Here is a 24,985-nt window from a genome sequence, read left to right as displayed (position 1 = left end):
AAGACTGTCTGAAAAAAAAAAAAAAGAAGAATCCAAAGTTGTTATGAAGTTTATGTGCTACCAGTTTTTTAATGAAGACTTTTTAATTTGCAGTTCAGATTGTTGAAAATGTGAGCTGTACATTAGCAAGGGTTTACTGTAAACATGTTATGATTCAGCTTTTGATAAACAATGTTTACACTTTTATTTAATGTCATCCATTTTTCCACAGGGTATGGACAGTGGATTTGCAGGTGGAGAAGATGAAATTTATAATGTTTATGATCAAGCCTGGAGAGGTGGTAAAGATATGGCCCAGAGTATTTATAGGCCCAGTAAAAATCTGGACAAGGACATGTATGGTGATGACCTAGAAGCCAGAATAAAGACCAACAGGTGCCAAGCCATACAACTCAATTTCAGTGTTTACACTGGTGAAAGCAAAGTAGTTCATAGTTTTTTCTCCTTTTCCTTAGATTTGTTCCCGACAAGGAGTTTTCTGGTTCAGACCGTAGACAGAGAGGCCGAGAAGGACCAGTTCAGTTTGAGGAAGATCCTTTTGGTTTGGACAAGTTTTTGGAAGAAGCCAAACAGCATGGTGGCTCTAAAAGACCCTCAGATAGCAGCCGCCCCAAGGAACATGAGCATGAAGGCAAGAAGAGGAGGAAGGAATAGGCACAGGTCTCTTCAAAGTGAATGAACTCTTACCCATAACCCTAATGATGCAAGTCATATGGGGGAACACTTTGTAAATGGTCAGGATAAAAACCAAATCTGGGTGCCAGATCCCAGCACTACTTTTTATTACTGGAGAAATGGGGGGGATAGAAAATTCTACTTTGAATTATTTAGTTTTTTTTAAAGAGTGGGTTGTGTTTGTGCTTCTCCCACCTTTCAGCATTTATAGAACATGCTGCCCCACATACAAAGTCAAGACCACTTCCTTTTGTGTGACACTAGTAGTTTGGGGTTAATGTTTTGTGTAAGAACAGCTGCATATGAGTAAAGTTACCCCAACCACAGTGAGGAGGAGGATGTTCACATACTGGAACCGTCCTGCCAAATAAATTTTGCCCCTATTGTGCTCTGTTTTAATTTGGAGTGGGCAAAGTAACCTCTTGCTTGGTGCAACTATTTGTTTCAAATAAAAACATTTAGACAAAATTCTCAGTTATGTTAACTTTATTAATAGGCTGCAGTCTCAAAAATCTTTCTTTTCATCATCAGATGTTTGCGGAAGTTTTGGCCTTCTAGTGTGAACCTGGACCTGAAAAAAATAAGCACTGTAAGGGAGGAAAGGCAATGTCTGCAAAAACATTCAAACTGAAAATCACTTTATTAGGGAGTCAGTATGAATAACCCAGGCAGTTTTTATTTGTCCCTTGTTCTTTCGTTTTCTCCTCAAATTTCTTTTACCATCTTTGTTGATATTATGACTCCCTAACCCTCAATTAAAAATTGTAAATCAGACCAGGGGCAGTGGCTCAGGCCTGTAATCCCAGCATTTTGGCAAGCTGAGGCAAGAGGGCTGCTTGAGGCCAGGAGTTCAACACCACCCTGCAACATAGCAAGGCCCTGTCTCATTAAAAATAAAATTTAAAGTAAAATAGTAAATCAGTTTGGCCCAGGATCACATGGTGGAAGCCAAGATTTCAGCCCCAGCTTGCCTGACCTGAAAAGCAGACTGCTGGCCAGGCGCTGTGGCTCACGCCTGTAATCCCAGCACTTTGGGAGGCCGAGGTGGGCGGATTGCCTGAGGTCGGGAGTTCGAGACCAGCCTGACCAACATGATGAAACCCAATCTCTACTAAAAATACAAAAAAAATTAGCAGTGCGTGGTGGCGCATGCCTGTAATCCCAGCTACTCGGGAGGTTGAGGCAGGAGAATCGCTTGAACCCAGGAGGCGGAGGTTGCAGTGATCCAAGATCGCACCATTGCACTCTAGCCTGGGCAACAAGAGTGAGACTGTCTCAAAAAGAAAAGTAGACTGTTATGTCCACTGTGTTACATATCTTGCTACCCATTAAAGGGTCATCTTGTACTTTCCTGGACCTTTTAAAACTGGGCACTCTACCACCCCCCCTTTTTTTTTTTTTTTTTGAGATGGAGTTTCGCTCTTCTTGCCCAGGCTGGAGTGCAATGGCGCGATTTTAGTTCACTGCAACCTCTGTCTCTTGGGTTCTCCTGCCTCAGTCTCCTGAGTAGCTGGGACTACAGGCATGTGCCACCACGCCCATCTAATTTTTTTTGTATTTTTAGTAGAGACGGGGTTTCTCCATGTTGGTCAGGCTGGTCTCAAACTCCTGACCTCTGGTGATCCCCCCCGCCTCGGCCTCCCAAAATGCTGGGATTATAGGCATGAACCACTGTGCCTGGCCTACCACCGCACCATTCTTTTGTTGTTGTTTTGTTTGTTTGTTTGTTTGAGACGGAGTTTCGCTATCACCCAGGTTGGAGTGCAGTGGCGCAATCTCGGCTCACTGCAGGCTCCACCCCCTGGGGTTCACGCCATTCTCCTGCCTCAGCCTCCCGAGTAGCTGGGACTACAGGTGCCCGCCACCTTGCCAGGCTAATTTTTTGTATTTTTAGTAGAGATGGGGTTTCACCGTGGATGGTCTCGATCTCCTGACCTCGTGATCCGCCCGCCTCGGCCTCCCAAAGTGCTGGGATTACAGGCGTGAGCCACCGCGCCCAGCCTCCACCCCACCATTCTTAACAAGCATTAAGGCAGCTTCAGTTACAAATCTCTGCAAGTCCCCATCATTCCACATTTATGATCTATTTAATTGATACATAATTAAATAGTACCTACATGTATATCATGTATGTATCTGGCATAGAAATAAATTTACCTTTACTCCATCTATAATATGATTTTCCTGTTGTAGTGCATTCCGAAGTCCTTCTTCTGAAGAAAACTGAACCCAACCCAAACCTCTGTGAAAGCCAGTCTCCTTGTCCTAAAAATTCAAAATATAGGAAAAGATTAATCATGAACTTCAGAAAGTTTCCATGAGTTCCAAATCAAACTACCAACTTTTTCATCTGCCAAAAATCGGACTTTTTAATTTAATTTTATTTTATTTTTAGGCAGGGTCTTGCTCTGTCACCCAGGCTGGGGTGCAGTGGTATGAACGCAACTCACTGCAGCCTCAACTTCCTGGGTTCAAGCAATCCTCCCACCTCAGCCTCTTCAGTAGCTGGGATCACAGGTACATACCACCATGTCTGCCTCATTTTTTTTTTTTTTTTTTTTAATTGATCATTCTTGGGTGTTTCTCGCAGAGGGGGATTTGGTAGGGTTACAGGACAATAGTGGAGGGAAGGTCAGCAGATAAGCAAGTGAACAAAGTTCTCTGGTTTCCCTAGGCAGAGGACCCTGCGGCCTTCCGCAGTGTTTGTGTCCCTGGGTACCCCTGGGTACTTGAGATTAGGGAGTGGTGATGGCTCTTAACGAGCATGCTGCCTTCAAGCAACTGTTTAACAAAGCACATCTTGCACCGCCCTTAATCCATTCAACCCTGAGTGGATACAGCACATGTTTCAGAGAGCACAGGGTTGGGGGTAGGGTCACAGATCAACAGGATCCCAAGGCAGAAGAATTTTTTCTTAGTACAGAACAAAATGAAAAGTCTCCCATGTCTACCTCTTTCTACACAGACACGGCAACCATCCGATTTCTCAATCTTTTCCCCACCTTTCCCCCCTTTCCATTCCACAAAACCGCCATTGTCATCATGACCCGTTCTCAATGAGCTGTTGGGTACACCTCCAAGCCGGGGTGGTGGCCGGGCAGAGGGGCTCCTCACTTCCCAGTAGGGGCGGCCGGGCAGAGGTGCCCCTCACCTCCCGGACGGGGTGGCTGGCCGGGCAGGGGGCTGACCCCCCCCACCTCCCTCCTGGTCCGGGCGGCTGGCCGGGCAGAGGGGCTCCTCACTTCCCAGTAGGGGCGGCCGGGCAGAGGCGCCCCTCACCTCCCGGATGGGGCGGCTGGCCAGGCGGGGGGCCGAACCCCCACCTCCCTCCCGGACAGGGCGGCAGGCTGGGCAGTGGGCTGACCCCCCCACCTCCCTCCCGGACGGGGCGGCTGGCCAGGCGGGGGGCTGACCCCCCACCTCCCTCCCGGACGGGGCGGCTGGCCAGGCGGGGGGCTGACCCCCCACCTCCCTCCCGGACAGGGTGGCAGGCTGGGCGGTGGGCTGACCCCCCCACCTCCCTCCCGGACGAGGCGGCTGGCCGGGCTGAGGGGCTCCTCACTTCCCAGTAGGGGCGGCCGGGCAGAGGCGCCCCTCACCTCCCGGACGGGGCGGCTTGCTTGGCGGGGGGCTGACCCCCCCACCTCCCTCCCGGACGGGACGGCTGGCCGGGCGGGGGGGGCTCCTCACTTCCCAGTAGGGGCGGCCGGGCAGAGGTGCCCCTCACCTCCCGGACGGGGCGGCTGGCCAGGCGGGGGGTTGACCCCCCCACCTCCCTTCCGGACGGGGTGGCTGGCCGGGCGGGGGGCTGACCCCCCCACCTCCCTCCCGGACAGAGCGGCTGGCCGGGCAGAGGGGCTCCTCACTTCCCAGTAGGGGCGGCCGGGCAGAGGCGCCCCTCACCTCTCGGACCGGGTGGCCAGCCAGGCGGGGGGCCGAACCCCCACCTCCCTCCTGGACAGGGCGGCAGGCTGGGCGGTGGGCTAACCCCCCCACCTCCCTTCCGGACGGGGCGGCTCGCCGGGCGGGGGGCTGGCCCCCCGACCTCCCTCCCGGACGGGGCGGCTGGCCGGGCGGGGGACTGACCCCCCCCCCACCTCCCTCCTGGATGGGTTGGCTGGCCGGGCGGGGGGCTGACCCCCCCACCTCCCTCCCGGACAGGGTGGCAGGCTGGGCGGTGGGCTGACCCCCCCACCTCCCTCCCGGACGGGGCGGCTGGCCGGGCTGAGGGGCTCCTCACTTCCCAGTAGGGGCGGCCGGTCTGCCTCATTTTTTATATTTTTTGCAGAGATGGGGTCTTCCCATCTTACCCAGGCCGGTCTCAAACTCCCGGGCTCAAGCAATCTTCCCATCTGGGCCTCCCAAAGTGCTGAAATTACAGGCATAAGCCACCATGCCCAGCCAAAAATCGGATCACAGACATTTATAAGTGTCAGTAACCTTGCTTTACACCCTTCCTGATTACCCAAGGCTAAATCCCTGTGTTGTTAAACTTCCTGTTTTCCTTGCTGCCATTAGAGAAGATACGGGTCATGAGCTTTCTGTGTCCTTCTAGATGCAAACCATACTAACAGTAATAGCTAAGGGAAATTTTGATCAGTACTCTTGTTCTAAGCTTCGTTTCTAGAAACTAGAAAATTAAGCCTCAAAGCCTTGTTGCACTCATTTCTGAATCCAATCACCCTCACCACCACCACGACGACTATCATCACGTGTTCCTAATGAAAAACAAGAAAAGATAATATTTAGCCCTTACTCAACCTAGTTACAGACTTCTGGTTAATTTAAACAATTTTGCTATTTTCCCTTGTGCAAAAGTTTCAACCTATACATCGCATACGGAAAACAGATTCTAGAGTGCTTGGATGTACCCTGCCCCTCCAGCCCTTCAACAGAAAACAGATATTAAGATGTCTAGTACCTGTAGATGACAAACTGGTCCTCATTAGTCTCATTCAAGTTATGCTGTGCTTTGCCAAAAAAAAACAAAATCTTACAATTGCTCCTCTACTTCAAGGATAACTTTATAAGGATTAACCTAGAAGACAGGGAAAGTTTCTGGTGATGTCCCAATGATCCATTCATTGTAGATACAACAATTTCTAAAGCATTCCTTTATTGTCATGTGACCACTTCCACAGTCAAAGGCATTAAGAAATTTGTTTATATTAAAACATAGGCCAGGTGCAGTGGCTGAATCCCAGCACTTTGGGAGGCTGAGGTGGATGGATGGCTTGAGGTCAGGAGTTCAGGACCAGCCTGGCCAACATGGTGAAACTCCATCTCTACTAAAAATACAAAAATTAGCTGGGTGTGGTGGCCCATGCCTGTAGTCCCAGCTATCTGGGTGACTGAGGAAGGGGGATCACTTGAACCCGGGAGGCAGCGATTGTAGTGAGCTGAGATCGCGCCTCTGCACTCCAGCCTGGGCGACAGAGCAAGGCTGTCTCAAAAAAAATAACTCAGTCCAGGTGTGGTGGCTCATGCCTGTAATCACAGCACTTTGGGAGCTGAGGTGAGTAGACTGCTTGAGTCCGGGAGCTCGAGACCAGCCTGGGCAATATGGTGAAGCCCCATTTCTACAAAGAGTACAAAAAATTAGTCAGGTGTGGTGGCACACGACTAATCCCAGCTACTCAGGAGGCAGAGGCAGAAGGATCCCTTGAACCCAGGAGTTCAAGCCTGCAGTGAACGTGATTGTGCCACTGCACTCCAGCCTGAGTGACAGAGAGAACCTGTCTCAAAAAAGGAACCAGGATTTCCAACTAGAGTACAATGAATGGAACAAAAAAATATTTTTTTTGTCATATTTTATTTTGTTTTACCAACATCAAAGCCGCCTTTTATTTAAATCTAAGATCTATTCTTTGCAGGTCCTATTTTATTTATGGACCAATAAAAATCTATTCTTTTTTTTGCAAGGAACTTTTTATTTAAATGCTCTTGAAAAAACTGAAGTTTTCAAACTTACAGAAAATATTTCATGTCCATAATACATGTGCCCAACTTTTCTATTCAACTATATAAAATTCCATTGCATCAGTGACTTAATATCTAATCAATCCCAGTGATGAACATTTAGGTTTCTTCTTCTTACTTGATTGACATTAAATAATGCTGCTTTGGAATATTCTTGACCACACATTTCTGTAGGATAAATTCTTAGAGAAGTAACCGCTAGATCAAAGCAAATATAAATTCTTAACTTTGGTATTTTGCCAACTATAACAGAACTGAAGGTACCAGTTGAACTTCTCAACAACTTGAGTGCCAGATTCCCTACACCTTCACCGGCACTATATATAACTAATCTGTTAGTCTTTGGGGGTCAAGTAACATTAAACCAAGAATTAAGAATTTAAGTTCCTTTATGTTGTTATTTTACCACAGCCCTTACAGTGCTGCAAGGAAAAAAGGGTTTCAGTGAAGTGTGTGTAAACTCTATGTACTCACATCACACCCTAAAAAAGCCCACAGAAAAATACAGCCCAGGATAAATTTATAGACTGATTTCTAAACCCTCACAAGAAAGCAAAGGAAATGTAATTAATATAAAAATATTGTTTTATTAGTTATAAATCTAAAAAAGAAAATGGTACTCAATGAAGATAAAACTTAAAATATCCTCTGCCAATTATTAGAAATCTCAAGTCCTTATTAGAATACTGTAGTAGGCAGAATTCTAAGATAGGCCCCATGATCTCCATGCATTCCCCACGTTACACCCTATATAATCTCCTCCCCCCTTGGGTGTAGGAGAAACCTGACTTGCTTCTAACCAAAAGAATACAGCGAAAGTAATGGGATGTCACTCCTGTGATTATGTTCTATATAAGATGCCATCTTAAGCAGACTGGAGAAGCCCTTGCTGGCTTTAAAGAAGCAAGCTGCCATATTGTAAGACAGCCTACAGATAAACTAGGTAACAAGGAACTGCAGGGAGTTCCTAGGTGAGAGCAGCTCCCAACTCAGAGCCAAAGGTCAACAAGAAAACAGACCTCAGTCCTACAGTTAAAGATGAATTATGGCCGGGCATAAAGGCTCACACCTGTAATCCCAGCATTTTGGGAAGCCCAGGCGGGCGGGTCACTTGAGGTCAGGAGTTCAAGACCAGCCTGGCCAACATAGCGAAACTCCATCTCTACTAAAAATACAAAAAATTAGCCGGGCATAGTGGTGGGCGCCTGTAGTCCCAGCTACTCAGGAGGCTGAGGCAGGAGAATGGCGTGAACCCAGGAGGCAGAGCTTGTGGTGAGCCGAGATCGCGCCACTGCACCCCAGCCTGGGCCACAGAGTGAGACTCCGTCTCAAAAAAAAAAAAAAAAAAAAAAAATAGCCGGTCGTGGTGGTGCGTGCCTGTAGTCCCAGCTACTCAGGAGGCTGAGGCAGGAGAATGGCTTGAACCCAGGAGGCAGAGGTTGCAGTAAGCTGAGACTGCACCACTGCACTCCAGCTTAAGCAAGGGAGAAAGACTCCATCTCAAAAAAAAAAAAAAAAAGGAGTTTTGCCAACCACATGAGGGAGCTTGCAAGTCAAGTCTTTTTCCCCAGCTGACCCTTTGATGAGACACACCACAGTCCCAGCTGACACCTGGAATATATAGCTATGTGAGATCCTAAGGAGAGGACCCAGCTAAACTGTGCTCAGCTGTGAGAGATGTGTTGTTTTTGAGCCATTATGCTTGTGGTATTTTGTTATACAACAATAAAAAAACTAACACAAATACCTATGATAAAGCTTTTTCACTTTTTAATCAAGTATCACTCAAAATGTAATCAATAAAGACTGTAGGCCGGGCACAGTGGCTCACGCCTGTAATCCCAGCACTTTGGGAGGCCAATGCAGGAGGATTGCTTGAAGCCAGGAGTTCAAGATCAGCCTGGGCAACATGGCAAGACCCCCCATCTCCACAAAAATAAGCCAGCACAGTGGCTCACACCTGTAATCTCAACATTTTGGGAGGCCGAGGTGTGCGGATAGCTTGAGCCCAGGAGTTCGACGAGACCAGCATAAGCAACATGGCGAAACCCCATCTCTACAAAAAATACAAAAATTACCCAGTTGTGGTGGTGCATGCCTGTAGTCCCAGCTACTCACGAGGCTGAGGTGGGAGGATCACCTAAGCCTGGGAGGCAGAGGTTGCAGTGAGCCATGACTGCATCACTGCACTCCACCTGGGGTGACAGAACAAGACCCTGTCTCTTAAAGAAAATGAAAATTTAAAAAATTTTCTAGTCTGGGCAGTATGGCGAAACCCTGTCTCCACTAAAAAATACCAAAAAAGTTAGCTGGGCATGGTGGCACATGTCTATAGTCCCAGCTACTCAGGAGGCCAAGGCAGGAAGATCACTTAAGCCTGGGAGGCAGAGGCTGCAGTGCTGCAGTGAGATCAGGCCACTGCACCCCTGCAGGGGGACGGAGCAAGACCCTGTTGCAAGATAAGAATTTTTTAAAACACTTTAAGCTTTTTTTTCAACAATTTTTGTGAGTGTATAGTAGGTGTATATATTTATTTGGGTATTTATATATATTTATATATTATTAGGTGTATATATTTATATATATAAATATATATATTTATTATGGAGTACATGAGATGTTTTGATACAGGCATGTAATGTAAATTAAGCACATCATGGAGCATGGGGTATCTATCCCCTCAAGCATTTATCCTTTGACTTATGGGGTATCCATCCCCTCAGGCATTTATCCTTTGAGTTACAAATAATCCAATTACACTCTGAGTTATTTTAAAATGTACAATTATTATTGACCATAGTCACCCTGTTGTACTATCAAATAGGTCTTATTCATTCTATTTTTTTTATACCCATTAGCCATCCCCACCTCCCACCTACTTTTCCTTAATACTTACAAAAGGTAAAATGCACCTTCTGACATGGCCGAACTGTGCAAAGTGTTCTTTCAGCTGACCTGTGTGGCAGAAGAAAACATTAAAAGTAGTTACTATATTTTGGATTCTCTATCTTAGACTGTAGAAAGAAACTAAAAGTGGTCCCAGGGTCACCAGATTTCTTGGGGACAGGAACTACTTTGCATTTCCTTAAAGGCTTAAGATTTAGGAAGCAGCTATGGTACTGACTATAAAGCCATAATGTACCAGACTTGGTGGTGAGGAGGTGAGATGGACAGAGAAGTAGTTGAGTTGGCTGCAGTCTCCATCCTCAGCAAATATCGAGTGTTTTCATACCAGTTACTGTGCTATGTGGACTATGATCCCTGTGAGCAGATCACAATGAAGAAAAAGACAAATTACAATCCAGTGTGTTTCCCGGTATACTGAAGATTTCCAAATAAAATCCCAACTTACTGGTCTTTCACAATTTAGTAAAATGTGTTGAGTTGCCCTCACCTACCCTTCCTGCCTTATTTCCCCACTGCTAGCCCCTAGTTACTCTCTAGTACAACTAATTGAATTATCTTTATCTGTCCTGCGGGTTACCCTCTTTGCATATGTTGTTCTCTCCCCTCCATATGTTGGTAATCCTATCTCCCCCTGGCTAACTTGTAACTATAACTATCCTTCAAGACCCAAACCAAGTACATCCACTGAGTATTACTTTATTGGGCTCCTATCACAGTACAAGACAATGTACCAGCCCTGTGAGACTTCAAAGATTTAGAGTATATAATCTTAAAGACTAAAAACTACACGACCTGTTTCTCTTCTGAACTACAGTGCTTGTACTTCACTGATTTACTTTTTATAATATCTATTTAGTTCTCCTAGTTCACCAAAACCTCACTGGTTCAACAATTGCCTATATTTGTTCTAAGTCTCTTCATCCCCACCACTAATTGTAAGCTCCCTCAGCATATAAACCACTATGTTTACAGTGACCAATAAACAGCAGGGCCTCAATATTGGCTAAATGAATAAGTAAAAGTCCACTAATCCTTCCAATAATCCACAGAGACTAAATTTTGAAGGGCTCTAATGGTTAAGTCAAACCAACTGGCAAGATCAAGGTCTCACAGAATATGATACTGGAGAACAAAATAATGTTAAACATATGTTTTATACCAGATAATTAAAGTCCTAGAAGACACTGATTTCAAAACAAACCAGCTCTGGAAGGTAACCCTCTTCCTAAATTGCCTAAAACGGTGAAGGAAAAACAGCTGCAAGCACCAAGAACAATGCCTACCACAGAATAGATACTCAAATATTTGCTGAATCAATGGAACAACAAAGAGAAACTGTTTCGAAGCTGTACATAATGCTGACTCTTTTTAAGGGTTTTAAACTAGCCCTTTATTGTCTGGAAACTTGCATCCACAAGATGCTAATGAAACTCCTCAGCCTTTCCATAAAGTTTCACAGGGACTACGGGAGACTTTACTGGGCTTGGTCTTCACCAACCACATGTTTAAAAGATGGGGCACAAACCAACCTATTTCCCATTCTACTACTCACATCTGAGCCACAAAAAACTTAGAAGAAACTAAATCTTGCTCCATTTTGTTTCCAGGGGTTGACCTGAAACATGAATATCTACAAAAAGAGTGACCACGAATGTTTACATGTTGGTAAGCAAATATAAAAACCTCATCTCAAAACTGCAGCTGACAAAAATTGAAGGTGGTGAAAGATTTCAGAACTAATTATTCCAACCTTTATCTGTAGACTAGGCCTCTCCCGTAAGTTTCAATTTTAGTTATCGTGAAAATAACTATCATTTGCTGAGTACTTACACTGTATCTAACACAAGTCTAAGAAGTTTGCATATAAACTCAATCCTCTCAACAATCCTATGAGTTGGGTATTATTGACTCCATTTTATCGATGAGTAAACTGAGGCCCAGTTGTGAGCCCTTTTCCCATACTAACTTCAGTTATTCAAGTGATACAACGATTAAATGGCCAAGTTGGAATTCTAACCCCAACGGTCTAGCTTCGGAGTCCACTTCTCAGCCACAATGATATACAACCTTTGTCCAATTGCCTGACGGAAACCTCACAAGTTTCTCAAAGTCAACACATTCAAACTTTACTCATCTTCTCTTGGCCTGCTCCTAACTTCTAAACAAACAATTCACCAATGCTAAAAACCCAGAAATCATTCCTCCCTTTCCTTTATTCCGTACACTTCTCCCACTTAAGCCATCATGAAACGGCATCTAATTTGCTTTTAAAACATTAATGCATCTGACCACCATCCTTCTACCATCGCCCTAATTCAGGTCCTCACGTTTTAAGTAAATTAATGAAATTGCCTTTTAGCTCCTCTGCACGCCTACAATCTTGCCACCTTGAATCCATCCTCCACACTACAGTCAAAATTATCCCTTCTAAATTGTAAATCTTGGTTACCAAGTAATAAATCTTTACACCAAATCACTCCTAAAGGCAAGAGCCGGTGCATTCGTGACCCCAAAAGCTCAAGGGACATCCCTAAACGGTTAACTGCAAACAAAATTTCTTTCTGCTCACGTGCATGCTCAGGAGCAGTCTCCTAATTCAGCCACCACGCTGACTTAAGTACCCTGCAAAAAGCAGAAGCTTTGAGGATCACTTGGACCTAAAAATTCCACTACTCCCACATCTCCATCACTCACTCGACGCCGCAGTCCAAGGAATTCTTCTCACAAAAGCAACCGGCTGATTGATACTTCTACGCAGCGCCGCAGCACCTCGCGCTGCTGAGGCTGCCATCTTCAGACTAAAGCACCTTCTCGAGCCGAGGTCGCGGCCCCGGAAAAAATTTCCGGATCCGGAACACGAGAGAATCTGCTTCCGGATCGGAGGGTATAGGCCGCGAGATGGGGAAGATGGCAGCGGCCGTGGGCTCTGTGGCGACTCTGGCGACTGAGCCCGGGGAGGACGCCTTTCGGAAACTTTTCCGCTTCTACCGTCAGAGCCGGCCCGGGACCGCAGACCTGGAAGGGGTCATCGACTTCTCGGCGGCCCACGCAGCCCGTGGCAAGGGTCCTGGTGCCCAAAAGGTACAGAGAGAGGAGTGGCGTGCGTCTCTCCATCGCTTTGCCCCGCGTCTTGGAGGGACTTACGTGTCTTCTTCGCCTCTTTTCACCTCCAGACCGATTGTTATTGAACGATTCCTGCCCTCCTTTGGCTGCAGAGTCGAACTCCCCACTAACCGTCACACTAGCAATAAAGCGTTGAGATGCCTGTTTCTTTAGGCGGCCATTCCTGGCGGGGGCGCTCAGTCAAAAGAGCCTGGGAATCCGTGTTTATTTCTTACTGTAACTGTCTCCTCACATTTCTGTTTGGGTTTTTGTAAAACCCCATAGAACGTCTTTGTAGACGGTAGGGTAGACTTCTGCAGCTTAAAAAAAAACCACTCCCGAGGAATCCCAGAACTGACAGGGATGCGGGGCTGTTTGTTAAGCCGCTGTGCGTAAAACTAGTCCCTGTCTTCTCCTCTGGCCTTTTTAGAAGGAGGTCATTGAAGGATTCTGAGAATCCCTCCGTGTTGAAAATAAATGGCAAACAAGTATATATGGAATACAGGCACCGTTCTCTCTCTCAACTTTTCCCCATAGAGATTAAGAAGGGGAACACAGTCCGGGAGCGGTGGCTCAAGCCTGTAATCCCGCACTTCGGAGGCCGAGGCGGGTGGATCGCTTGAACCCAGGGGTTCGAGACCAGCCTGGGGCATGGCAAGACCCCCGTTTCCGCCAAAAATACAAAAAATTAGCCAGTCTCATAACCTGTTCTCAAGTAAATAGATTTTTAAAAAATTATTTTTTTAAGAGAACATAACAGGCAAGAGGGAAAACGGGGAACCAAAACTGTAGTCCAATTTATATTTTCTTTCTTTACAATCCACTTTAACGTTGAGGATATGCAGTCCCTTAATTTGCTCTTGGTGTTGTCCACAGATGTCTAGATGAGGCATTCTTTCCAAGCTTCCTAACAGCTCTGATAAAATTGGGATGCTACAGTATTAAGTGTTAATGATTGCATACTTGAGCTGAGCTTTTCAGCACCTTCGTTAGGGAAAAAAGTGGTCTTAGAGTTGTCAAAATACAGAAAGTCCACACCCCAATAATAATATACTTTTTCTCTCCAGAGCGCTTCAGACTCTCATTCAGCTCCTTTTACCTACATTTTACCATAATATGTACATGCTTTTTAGAATGTCAGCCATCAGGGAATGAGCCATTATGTGTCTAGTACAGGACCTAAAACAGTACTAAGTACAGTATGTGTTGAGTACATGAAAACTTGGGTGTTTAGTTCCTCAGCTCAAAGCAGATTAAAGTACTAATTAAGAGAAGTTACTATTACAAGCCAGCTGATGAGACTGGTGGGGAAAGTGGTGGTTAACAGTCTGGCAAGGGAGGAAAGAGAAAACCTTTTATAAAAGCTCAGTGGTGTCGTTCAGTTTAGCATATGATAGAATAGGTCCACTAACATCACCTCCGAGAGTGTGTTGAATTATAGTGCAGTATTAAGTATGGCCTATTAAAGAAATCATGACAAAATGCTTAAAAGTGTTTTACCAGTGCCTAGGTACCTGGAAAACTCAACTGATAGTACTGTCAGAGGGTTTCAGATAGCCCTTTTATTATAGAGACTGGTTATACGTCAGCAAACTTTTGGTATTTTGTCCAGGAATCTCCACACTTGGAGAAGTTGATAAGATAAAAGATCATTCTCTTTCAAAGAGAATGTTTCATATATATATATATATATATATATATATATGTGTGTGTGTGTGTATATATGTGTGTGTATATATAATATATATACTTTTTTTTACTGAGACAGCGTCTCACTGTGTCACCCAGGCTGAAGTGCACTGGCGTGATCTTGGCTCACTGCAACCTCCGTCTCCTAGGTTCAAATGATTCTTCTGCTTCAGCCTCCCAAGTAGCTGGGACTACAGGCACGCGCCATCATGCCTGGCTAATTTTTGTATTTTTAGTAGAGACGGGGTTTCGCCATGTTGGCCAGTCTGGACCCAAACTCCTGACCTCAGGTGATCTACCTGCCTTGGCTTCCCAAAGTGTTGGAATTACAGGTGTGAGCCACCGCTCGGCCTGTTTCATATATTTTAAGGCAAGGCAGACCCTAGGCTTACTATTCAGGGAAGAATAAAGGTTTTTTCCTTTAATGTTTTGACTTCAATGACTGCATAGTGGGTCTCTTAACCAATGTAATGAGCCATCCATTAGATACTCACATACAAAGAAAACTTCAGCCCCTGAAATACTAAATTCATTTCTAAGTAATTAACAGAAGCAGAAGTTGTAGCGTCAGTTGGACATTTCATCTAGAAGAGGGCAAACAGGATTTTTTAGCTTTTACTTTTAGCAAACAGGATTCCCAGTGTCTCACTGAAACATTTTTTCTGTCTGTTTACAGCACTCTCTTTTCATTCTCTTTTTTTTTTTTTTTTCTCAGACGGAGTCTTGCTCTGTTCCTAGGCTGGAGTACAGTGGCACAATCTCAGCTCACTGCAACTTCCACCTCCCAGGTTGAAGCAATTCTGGTGCCCCAGCCTCTCGTAGCTGGGATTTCAGGCGCCCGCCACTACACCCAACTAATTTTTGTATTTTTAGTAGAGACGGGGTTTCACCATGTTGGCCAGGTTGGTCTCGGACTCCTGACCTCGTGATCCGCCTGCCTCAGCCTCCCAAAGTGCTGGGATTACAGGCGTGAGCCACTGGGACCGGCCTTCTCTTTTCATTTTCTCACCCTGTCCAGCTTGGTGTTCCTTATAGCTCTGTTTAAATACCAACTCTATACAAGTGTCTCAAAAGCATTACTGTTAGCCCTAACTGAAGTAAATAGCTTTGTGACTCAAGATATTTCAGTACACCAAGCACCTTTCATGATTCAACCCCATAAGAAGTTGGAAAGGTGTGATGTCATAGGAAAAAGTAGTTTTGAAAGCCAAAATTAGCCTGCTTAAGTTTTCTTATTACCATTTTGCTTTAATTTTGGGTGACTCTACTGTTACTATATAGATGAGAAACTGAGGCTCTGAGACATTAAATGACTCATCTAAAATGCCCAGATCAAGTAAGCAGTACAGCTAAGATTAACCCCAGACTTAATACTCCTTGCTTTGGCCAGGCACAGTGGCATATACCTCTAATCCCATTGCTTTGGGAGGCCAACACAGGAGGATCACTTGAGTTCAGGAGCTTGAGGCTGCAGTGAACTATGATCATGCCTCTGCACTCGCCTGAGCAATAGAGCAAGGTTCTGTATCTTAAACAAGAATCCTAGCTTTGCCTCATACAAGAAATGTCTTTGGAGGTTTGAGGTTCCCGGGGTTGACCTGCAAAATAGATTTAGTCCTTTAACTTCTGTTTCCTTCCTGCAAGGTGATCAAATCTCAGCTAAATGTGTCTTCTGTCAGTGAGCAGAATGCATATAGAGCAGGTCTTCAGCCCGTCAGCAAGTGGCAAGCCTATGGACTCAAAGGCTATCCTGGTGAGTGTAACTGACCTCAGAAAAGGCAATATCACTCAGTCATTTATGTCTTCATGTCTTCAAAGAAGGTACTGTGTGTGAGCAAGTAAATAGACAAAGGATACACATAATAAACAGATAAATGTTTCATTTCCAAACCCATTCTAGACTGTACCTTGTCTAAGACATCCGTTTTGAAAGGATAGAACAGGAGTCAGCAGTGCCTGCAAATGTGGCTGAAAGTGGCATGACCATTGAAAAAATAAGGACATTGCCTCTGGGCTCCCTGCCACAACTCTGAACATCTGATTTGGCAGAAGTGCTGTGAAGAATAATTTATCATTATCATTGTAATAAATGTCATATAATAGTTATGAATAATTCATAATTGTCCCTCTAGTCACATTCTCAAATGGCATAACAACTTAAAACTTGTTGCTATCAAGGCTGAACATATTTAATAAAGAATTACAATTAATGACATCAAAAGTCCTCGCCAAGTGTGGTGACTCATGCCTGTAATCCCAGAACTTTGAGATGCCAAGGTGGGTGGATCACCTGAGGTCAGGAGGTCAAGACGAGCCTGGCCAACATGGTGAAATCCCGTCTCTACTAAAAATACAAAAATTAGCTGGGCATGGTGGTGCGTGCCTGTAATCCCAGCTACTTGGGAGGCTGAGACAGGAGAATCGCTTGAACCCAGGAGGTGGAGGTTTCAGTGAGCCAAGATCGCGCCATTGCACTCCAGCCTAGGCAATAAGGGGGAAACTCTGTCTCAAAAAAAAAAAAAAAAAAAAAAAAGCTGGACGCAGTAGCTCACGCCTGTAATCCCAACACTTTGGGAGGCCGAGGTGGGCGGATCACGAGGTCAGGAGATTGAGACCATCCTGGCTAACAAGGTGAAACCCCATCTCTACTGAAAATACAAAAACAAAATTAGCCGGGCATGGTGGCAGGCCCCTGTAGTCCCAGCTACTCAGCAGGCTGAGGTGGGAGAATGGCATGATCCCGGGAGGCAGAGCTTGTTGAGCCGAGATTGTGCCACTGCACTCCAGCCTGGGCAATAGAGCAAGACTCTGTCTCAAAAAAAAAAAAATAAAGAAAGTCCTAATAGGGACCAGGCGAGGTGTCTCACACCTATAATCCCAACACTTTAGAAGGCCAAGGTGGGAGGATCATTTGAGCCCAGGAATTTGCAACCAGCCCGGGTAACATAGTAAGACCCTGTCTCTACAAAACAAAATTTTTTTTTCCCAGACAGTCTCACTCTGTCGCCCAGGCTGGAGTACAGTGGCACAATCTCAGCTCACTGCAACCTCCGCCTGCCAGGTTCAAGTGATTCTTCTGCCTCCCGAGTAGCTGAGACTACAGGTATATGCCACCACGCCCAGCTAATTTTTGTGTTTTTAGTAGAGACAGGGTTTCATGTTGGCCAAGCTGGTTTCGAACTCCTGACATCAAGTGATCCACCCGCCTCGGTCTCCCAGAGTGCTAGGATTACAGGCGTGAGACACCTCACCTGGCCAAAAAAAATGTTTTTAATTAGCCAAGTGTGGTGGCATGCCTCTGTAGTCTCAGCTACTCAGGAGACTGAGGTAGGAGGATTGCTTGGGGTGCAGTGAGCCGAGATTGTGCCACTGCACTCCAGCCTGGGTGACAAAATGAGACCCATCTCATTTTGCAGAATAGATTCGTCTGCAATTTTAAATTTAGTAATGTTAGGTAGCTGGTTTTACAGAGAATGAAATTAAGAAAATAATGAAGAATAGGTAGTGTTATTAACCTTTTTTCTAGGCTCCTGGGGCCATTGTAAAAGTTAACATTGCACTTGTGATTTCAAATATGGGTTAAAAGTAAGAGAAATCTTTAAAAAGAAATGTTAGTTTTCATTGTGCCAATGGCCAGGACTCTATGGTACAGCTCTTAATATGTTATGACCACCGAAATACTTGTTAATAGCTTGGGAAGATATAACAGCCTGGCTCCTCCTGAGTTTGGGTAAATGTAGAGCATGCATCACCAATAGTCTTGTTCTTGGAGGCCGCTCTTCACCTTTCAACTCTAGCACTTATTTTTATTTATTTATTTATTTTGAGACAGAGTCTTGCTCTGTCGCCTAGGCTGGAGTGCAGTGGTGTGATCTCGGCTCACTGCAGCCTCTGCCTCCCAGGTTCAAGCAATTCTCCTCTCTCAGCCTCCCAAGTAGCTGGGACTACAGGCACCCGCCACCACGCCCAGCTAACTTTTTTGTGTTTTTAGTAGAGATGGGGTTTCACCATGTTGGTCAGGCTGGTCTTGAACTCCTGACCTCAGGTGATCCACCTGCCTTGACCTCCCAGAGTGCTGGGATTACAGGCGTGAGCCACCACGCCCGGCCTCTAGTACCTATTTTTAAGGCCATGATTCTCTGTTGCTCTAGGCTTTCTCCCCTTAACAGATTGTTCATGCCACAAACTTAACCCCACTTGAGTTTTAAATTGTCTAAACTGCTGTATTTGCTTTCTGAGGCTTTCTAGGATTTACTGCTTAATTAAGCCACATCTTTTGGGTGGGTGTCTCATTATATCCTTGGAGAGTTTATTCTGTCTCTCTTGCCATTATAAGCTATGTTTATTTTATTTATTTATTTTTTACTTACTTTCCCCTATAAGCTGTATTTAATAGAAATATAATGTCCAAAATACAGGAGAGAACAGTCTCTTCTTACTCTGAGTTGATCAAAAGGATTGTGTTTACTTCTGGATCTGACTTAATCTGAAGGAAGCTGAGTATACTACAACCTGTCCTCACACTTGTGTGAGGACACATCCTCTTGAACAAGAGGATAATAGGCCTGGAAACCAGAAACAGAATCTAGGGAAGAAAAGACTTATGGGGGAACATGACAGCATTAAACATTGAAAAATTGTCCTGCACAAGAAGTGGTGGGAAGCAGTGCACACCAGTGGTTAAGGCATAGGTTCTGGTGCCAGGTTACCTGGGTTCATATCCTGGCTCTGCCATCTACTAACTGTAAGACTTTGGGCAAGTTTTTAAATTCTCTTGCCCTCAGTTTCATCATATGTAAAATGTATATAAAAATAGTACCTACTTCATAAGGTTCTTTTGAGGATTAAATGTTAATGTATATGTTAACTGCTTAGATCAGTGCATTTATCAAGCACTTAAAAATGATTTGGGGTTGCTCTAGGTGTCAGAACCCAAGACCAATGACTGAAAATTATAGAGAGGCAGATTTTTTTTTTAATCTGGAGAACATGTAGATGCAAGATAGGCAGAGTTTGGTTTTGTTTGTTTTCTTGAGACAGGGTCTCATTCTGTCACCCAGTGGGGTGCAGTAGCACAATCACGCTTTACTGCAGCCCTGACCTCCCAGGCTTAAAGGTTCCTCCCACCTCAGCCTGCCTAGTAGCTGGGACCATTGGCTTGCACCACCGTGTCCAGCTAATTTTTTTTTTTTTTATTTTTTGTAGAGATGGGGTCCCACTATGTTGCTCAGGCTAGTCTGGAACTCCTGGACTCAAGTGATCCCCCTGCCTCGGCCTCCCAGGGTGCTGGGATTACAGACCTGAACCACTGTGCCTGGCTAGGAGGCAGATTTTAACCCACTAAAAAGAAGACAACAGTTGTCTAAAATGGACTGCCTGAAGAGATGTTAAATTTCCTGTCACCATTCAAGCTTGGACTAAACCAGAAGTATTATTCCTTTAGTCTAATATGTTTGGGAATATTATAATATTCTTTATTTCGTGAAATTGTGGTGATAGCAGGTGGTAGGTTGTCGGGGGGTTTCCTATCTTTTTCCATAATATTGATGATCGTATCATTCTCCCAAACTATTTGGAGAATTTTACTGATAAATGAAACATAAAATCCAAATGTATTTTGGAGCTACTTTAGAAGACATATGAAAAATCAGATTACTGGTAAAAATCTTTGTATGAGGTTTCCTTGATGCCAAAAGCTCATTGACTTTGGTCATTAGGTTTAGTTTGGAGTGTATGCTATTGATAATATTAAATGGTGGAACAGGATTAATCAACTGCAATGAGGAACCTGTCCACATTGAATATCTCTAAGCTGTCTAGTTTTTTTCTATATCTGCAAGAATCTAGACATAGAATTTTAAGTGCTTTTAGTAAGATTTAGTACAGTAGAGGAATCTTCAGGTTATTTCCTGTGTATTTCTACAATGGCATAACTTCCTTTCAGCTGAACCATATGTGGTTTTAAATCTCTTTGAAATTCTGATAGTGGACCATTGATGATATTGTTCAGAGATTTGTTTGGTTAGAGCCTAGTATTTATTTATTTATTTTTATTTATTTATTTATTTTTTGAGACGGAGTCTTGCTTGTCGCCCAGGCTGGAGTGCAGTGGCGCGATCTCTGCTCACTACAAGCTCCACCTCCCGGGTTCACGCCATTCTCCTGCCTCAGCCTCCCAAGCAGCTGAGACTACAGGCGCCCGCCACGACGCCCGGCTAATTTTTTGTATTTTTTAGTAGAGACGGGGTTTCATTGTGTTAGCCAGGATGGTCTTGATCTCCTGACCTCGTGATCCGCCCTCCTTGCCTCCCAAAGTGCTGGGATTACAGGCATGAGCCACCGCGCCCAGCCAGAACCTAATATTTATAACGCAAAGAGCATAGGTTTGTTGCTTATGTGGGCTTACTGGTTTTGCTTGTTCCATGGCCACAAATCCAACTCTGTTTGTCGTATCCCAGATTGTTTGTTTGTCTTATCCCAAATGTGTGCTAGCCTTGTGATGGGCCAGGAGAGAGGGATGAATCAGTGAAGCCATGTTACCCCTCTGAAATTCTGTTCTCTTATCTGCAAAACTGGATTAATAACTTCCTCATAGAGTTACTGAAGATTAATGAGATAGCATAAGGTTGCTGGCACAGTGTCTGACACTTGTAGGCATCTAGTTATTTTTAGCAGCTACTATAATTAATGACTTAGGAATAAACTTACTTATTGTTAATTGCTGTTATTAAACTTTATCATTATTCTATTAATTTATGACTAAATTATATGCCAAAGAGAAAAGAGGAAAAGTAGTTAAGTAATAACAAAGTTGTTTCTGTTTTAGGCTCTCGGCTCAGTGTCTTTACTGTCTGCTTTCCATAGTAATTCTCCCTAAGGATATTTCCACAAAATGTGTCGTTATTGCTAATAGTCTATGCCAGGACTTGGCAAACTGCAGTTTTATTGTAAATACATTTTATTGGAATACAGCCACACCTTTTTGTTTACTTACTATGTATGGCTACTTTCTGGCTACAGTGACAGAATTGAGTGCTAAAGAGACCAAATAAGGGCAAGCGCAGTGGCTCAGGCCTGTAATCCTAGCACTTTGGGAGGCCGAGGCGGGCAGATCAGTTGAGGCCAGGAGTTCGAGACCAGCCTGGCCAACATGGCAAAATGCCGTCTCTACTAAAAAATAAAAATAGAAAATAAATTAAAATACAAAAATTAGCCAGGCATGGTAGTCCAAGCCTGTAATCTCATCTACTCAGGAGGCTGAGGCAGAAGAATCGCTTGAACCAGGGAGGTGGAGGTGGCAGTGAGCCAAGGTTGTGCCTGGGTGACAGAGCAAGACTCTGTCTCAAAAAAATAAAAATAAAGAGACCAAATAACTGTCAAAGCCTAGTCTTTACTATCTAGTTCTTGACAGAAAACATTTGCTGACCTCTGGTCTAGACTAGATCTGGAGTTCAACCAGGAACTGAAGAAGACTTTCAAATTATTGCCAGCATTTAATTCAGAAATCCTTAAGCTTTAGTCTGTTCATCTGTTTTTAAAATCCTTTTGCAAGGGGAACATTACACTAATATATGATGCTTGGCTTTTATATCATTGCTTGGATTCCTTCTTGTTCCTCAGGACCTGTCCAACCATGCTCACTTTTGTTGAGATGACCTTGCTATTTATCTTATTGGGAAAACTGAGTCCCTCAGGCACAAACCCTTTGAGCCTTCAATGCCCCCAACACTTATAAGCAAATGTTCTCATTTCCACCATCCAGTCGTAGAGGAGGAGTTCCTTTAGTTCAAAGCCAGTCTCTCTACCCTCTTGATCCATCTCACCTTCTTAAACCTCTTCCAGCTTTCAAGACCTTGCTCTATTTCTTTCCTCTCTTCTGTTTCCAAGTGGCTCTTCCCTGTTGGCTCTTTCTTCACAATCTGTAAGCATACTTAGGTCTTGCCAGTCCTTAAAAACCAAAAACTACCGTCTTAACTCTATTTTTCTATGACTGTGCCTAAGCTTTTATTTTCTTTCATAGCTGGTCTTACAAAAAGGAGTTTAACTTGTCTTTATTGCCCCCTCTCCAGACAAGGTTTTTTATCACTTTATCTCTAATTCTTTTTTTTTCTTTTGAGGCAGTCTGTTTTTGTCACCCAGGCTGGAGTACAGTGGTGCAGTCTTGGCTCACTGCAACCTGTGCCTCCTGGGTTCAAGCGATCCTCCCACCTTAGCCTCCCAAATAGCTGGGACTACCTGTGTATGCCACCACGCCTGGCTAATTTTTGTATTTTTTGTAGAGACAGGGTTTCACCATGCTGCCCAGGCTGGTCTCGAATTCCTGAGCTCAAGTGATCTGCCTGCCTTGGCCTTTCAAGTGCTAGGATTACAGGCATCGGCCAAGCCACCATGTCCGGCTTCTAATTCTTTTTTTTTTTTTTTTTTTATTACAGCAAATGATTTTATTTGTAATTTCTACCCCACTCAGTGCCTCCTCCCAAAAAACCTGCACATGAATTTACAAACCTATTAACGTATAAATAATGAGAAACATCCTGGCCAGAGTCTCCCGGTTGTCTTTGCTGGAGATTAAGACTGGAGGGGACGCTATCTTCATACAGACTTCCAGTGACATCGAGAGTCACTTGGTGGCTGTTCTGGGCCCACAGCTGGCTTTTTCAACACCTCCAAGTTCAACCACCAGTCTGTCTGGTGTGTCCAAGGTAGAGCCCAGGGACTGCGAGCATGTGCAGCTCCATTGCCCGTCATTGCTCCAGCTGAGGTCATGCTGGAAGGGGTGCTTCCTCTCCTGACAGTGCTTCATGGTGGCCAGCCCGCTCCTGCTGGCACTCAGAGCCTCAGTACTGGGCCACCTGGCAGCACCCACAGATTTTGAACTCCTGGAGCTACTTCTCAATCACTGTGCAGGAAGGGTAATGCTACTGTAGTAGGTGTAAGAATTCAACTCTTCCACCACGTCTCCATTGGTGTTATAGTACCAGGTCACAGTTAGGACAGGTCACTGCTCTTCTTTGGGGTCCATGGGAAGCTGCTGAATTGCAAGCCAGTACAAGCTTTGCTACCTCTTCTGGAGGTCTCTTTGGCTTTGGGCCACCAGCCCCACAGCACCAGCTACAGGTTGTCCAGGCAATTGTCTCAGTCAGGGCATTGAGATGTACCACCTGGAACCCAGGGGTCATGCCTCTTCTGTGCTCCCACAGCAACTCATGAAGGAGTCTTCCCAATCCTCTTCCTCAGTGCTTGTCGAAAGCGTACCTGAATATCTTAGTACCATTTCTATCTGCATCTACTTCCATTTGGACCTCAGAGGAGTATCTCTCCACCAGCAGGATATCTTTGCGCATCTATCAGTGTATTTGGTCATTATCTGACTGCATACTGCCTATACTACTCTCTCCTACCAGAAGCTACAGCCACTGGTGACAGGAACAGAGCTCTCATGAGGGTAAGGTCCCTGGCTAGTACAGCTACACAGGTAGCTCCCTCACAGCCAATGAGCTGAGCCATGTGATGTCCAATTTGAAGTCAGTCACGGCCAGGCCTATGCGCTCAGCCAGCAGTGCCACTCCCATGGGAGACAGGGGTGCTGGGGCAAGGCCAGGGCTAGGGTCAGGCCAGGCAGGCCCCAGGTAGGACAAGACCAGGCCCGGCTCACCTTGTTCATGCCAGACCTCCCAGGCACTGACCTCTAATTCTTAAGAAAGTGCCTAGTACAGACCAGCCTGGCCAATATGGTGAAACCCCGTCTCTACTGAAAATAAAAAAAATTAGCTGGGTACAGTGGCAGGCACCTGTAATCACAGCTACTTGGGAGACTGAGGCAGGAGAATCACTTGAACCCGGGAGGCGGAGGTTGCAGAGGAGCAAGATCACACCACTGTTCTCCAGCCTGGGCAACAGGATGAGAGAGACCCCCATCTCAAAAAAAGAAAGAAAGAAAGTGCCTGGCACATATTGTGTGTTTGATGAATGAATGAATCTTTACCATGCGTAGGATTCCAGTTAAATATTATTATTTATCTTTTGTTTTTGAGACAGAGTCTGGCTCTGTCGCCCAGGCTGGAGTGCAGTGACGTGATCTTGGCTCACTACAACCTCCACCTTCTGGGTTCAAGTGATTCTCCTGCCTCAGCCTCCTGAGTAGCTGAGATTACAGGTGCGTGCCACCACGCCCAACTAATTTTTGTATTTTAGTACAGACGGTTTCACCATGTTGGCGAGGCTGGTCTCAAACTCCTGACCTCATGTGATCCGCCCACCTCAGCCTCCCAAAGTGCTGGGATTACAGGCGAAAGCCACCACGCCCGGCCTATTTATTAATCTTTTACAGAGAAAAATGAGGTTAGGTTGCTGTCAAGGTCACAAAGATCTTTAACACACGTGCTGTAGTTGTTTACAAACACTGAGATAATACAGAGACACTAACTGCAGGAATTTGCAAACACTGAGATATTACAGAGACAGTAACTGCAGGAAGCAACTGTCACCCCTGCAGCTGAGAAGAACAACAAAAGAGCTTGGGATTACTACATTGAGAAGCTTGGAAAAGGGACTACATGGAACTGGGGCTTAGACTTCTGAGGAGAGGACATAATGAGGCTGATTCTAGTGATGTGGAAAAGCTACATTAGAA

General features: G+C 45.0%; 3 protein-coding genes and 1 pseudogene across 6 annotated transcripts in view; 2 read left to right on the top strand and 2 right to left on the bottom strand.

Moving 5' to 3' along the window:
* SNW1 (SNW domain containing 1) overlaps positions 1-1,143 on the top strand; it is a 44,603-nt gene extending 43,460 nt beyond the window's left edge. The window contains exons 14-15 of one of the 3 annotated variants that reach the window (XM_019009806.4): positions 212-375; positions 456-1,143. In XM_019009806.4, coding sequence (XP_018865351.1) covers positions 212-375; positions 456-654 — 363 coding nt within the window. In that variant the 3' untranslated portion in view covers positions 655-1,143. Of the gene's footprint in view, positions 1-211 lie in introns of all 3 variants that reach the window. The other 2 variants (XM_019009805.4, XM_055361087.2) reach the window with 2 other exon arrangements.
* Positions 1,144-12,453, bottom strand: SLIRP (SRA stem-loop interacting RNA binding protein). 2 transcript variants are annotated; one of them, XM_063698059.1, is made up of 5 exons: positions 12,256-12,406; positions 9,551-9,609; positions 5,597-5,640; positions 2,833-2,940; positions 1,144-1,246 (listed from the first exon to the last, which is right to left on the bottom strand). In XM_063698059.1, the coding sequence occupies exons 1-4, from the start codon at positions 12,350-12,352 to the stop codon at positions 2,844-2,846; spliced, it is 297 nt and encodes a 98-aa protein (XP_063554129.1). In that variant the 5' UTR covers positions 12,353-12,406; the 3' UTR covers positions 1,144-1,246; positions 2,833-2,843. The 2 variants fall into 2 exon arrangements, with proteins under 2 accessions (XP_063554129.1, XP_004055567.1); XM_004055519.3 differs by lacking the exon at positions 5,597-5,640 and having other exon boundaries at positions 12,256-12,453.
* ALKBH1 (alkB homolog 1, histone H2A dioxygenase) overlaps positions 12,445-24,985 on the top strand; it is a 34,995-nt gene continuing 22,454 nt past the window's right edge. Inside the window, exons 1-2 of the mRNA XM_004055517.4 lie at positions 12,445-12,642; positions 15,997-16,105. Coding sequence (XP_004055565.1) covers positions 12,460-12,642; positions 15,997-16,105 — 292 coding nt within the window. The 5' untranslated portion in view covers positions 12,445-12,459. The remainder of the gene's footprint in view (positions 12,643-15,996; positions 16,106-24,985) is intronic.
* Positions 22,973-23,684, bottom strand: LOC109029523 (zinc finger MYND domain-containing protein 19-like; annotated as a pseudogene).

The sequence above is a fragment of the Gorilla gorilla genome, chromosome 15 (assembly GCF_029281585.2).
Source record: "Gorilla gorilla gorilla isolate KB3781 chromosome 15, NHGRI_mGorGor1-v2.1_pri, whole genome shotgun sequence".
Lineage (NCBI taxonomy): Eukaryota > Metazoa > Chordata > Mammalia > Primates > Hominidae > Gorilla > Gorilla gorilla.
The sequence above is the reverse complement of the archived record's forward strand: the minus strand, read 5'-3'. Positions and strand labels throughout refer to the sequence as shown.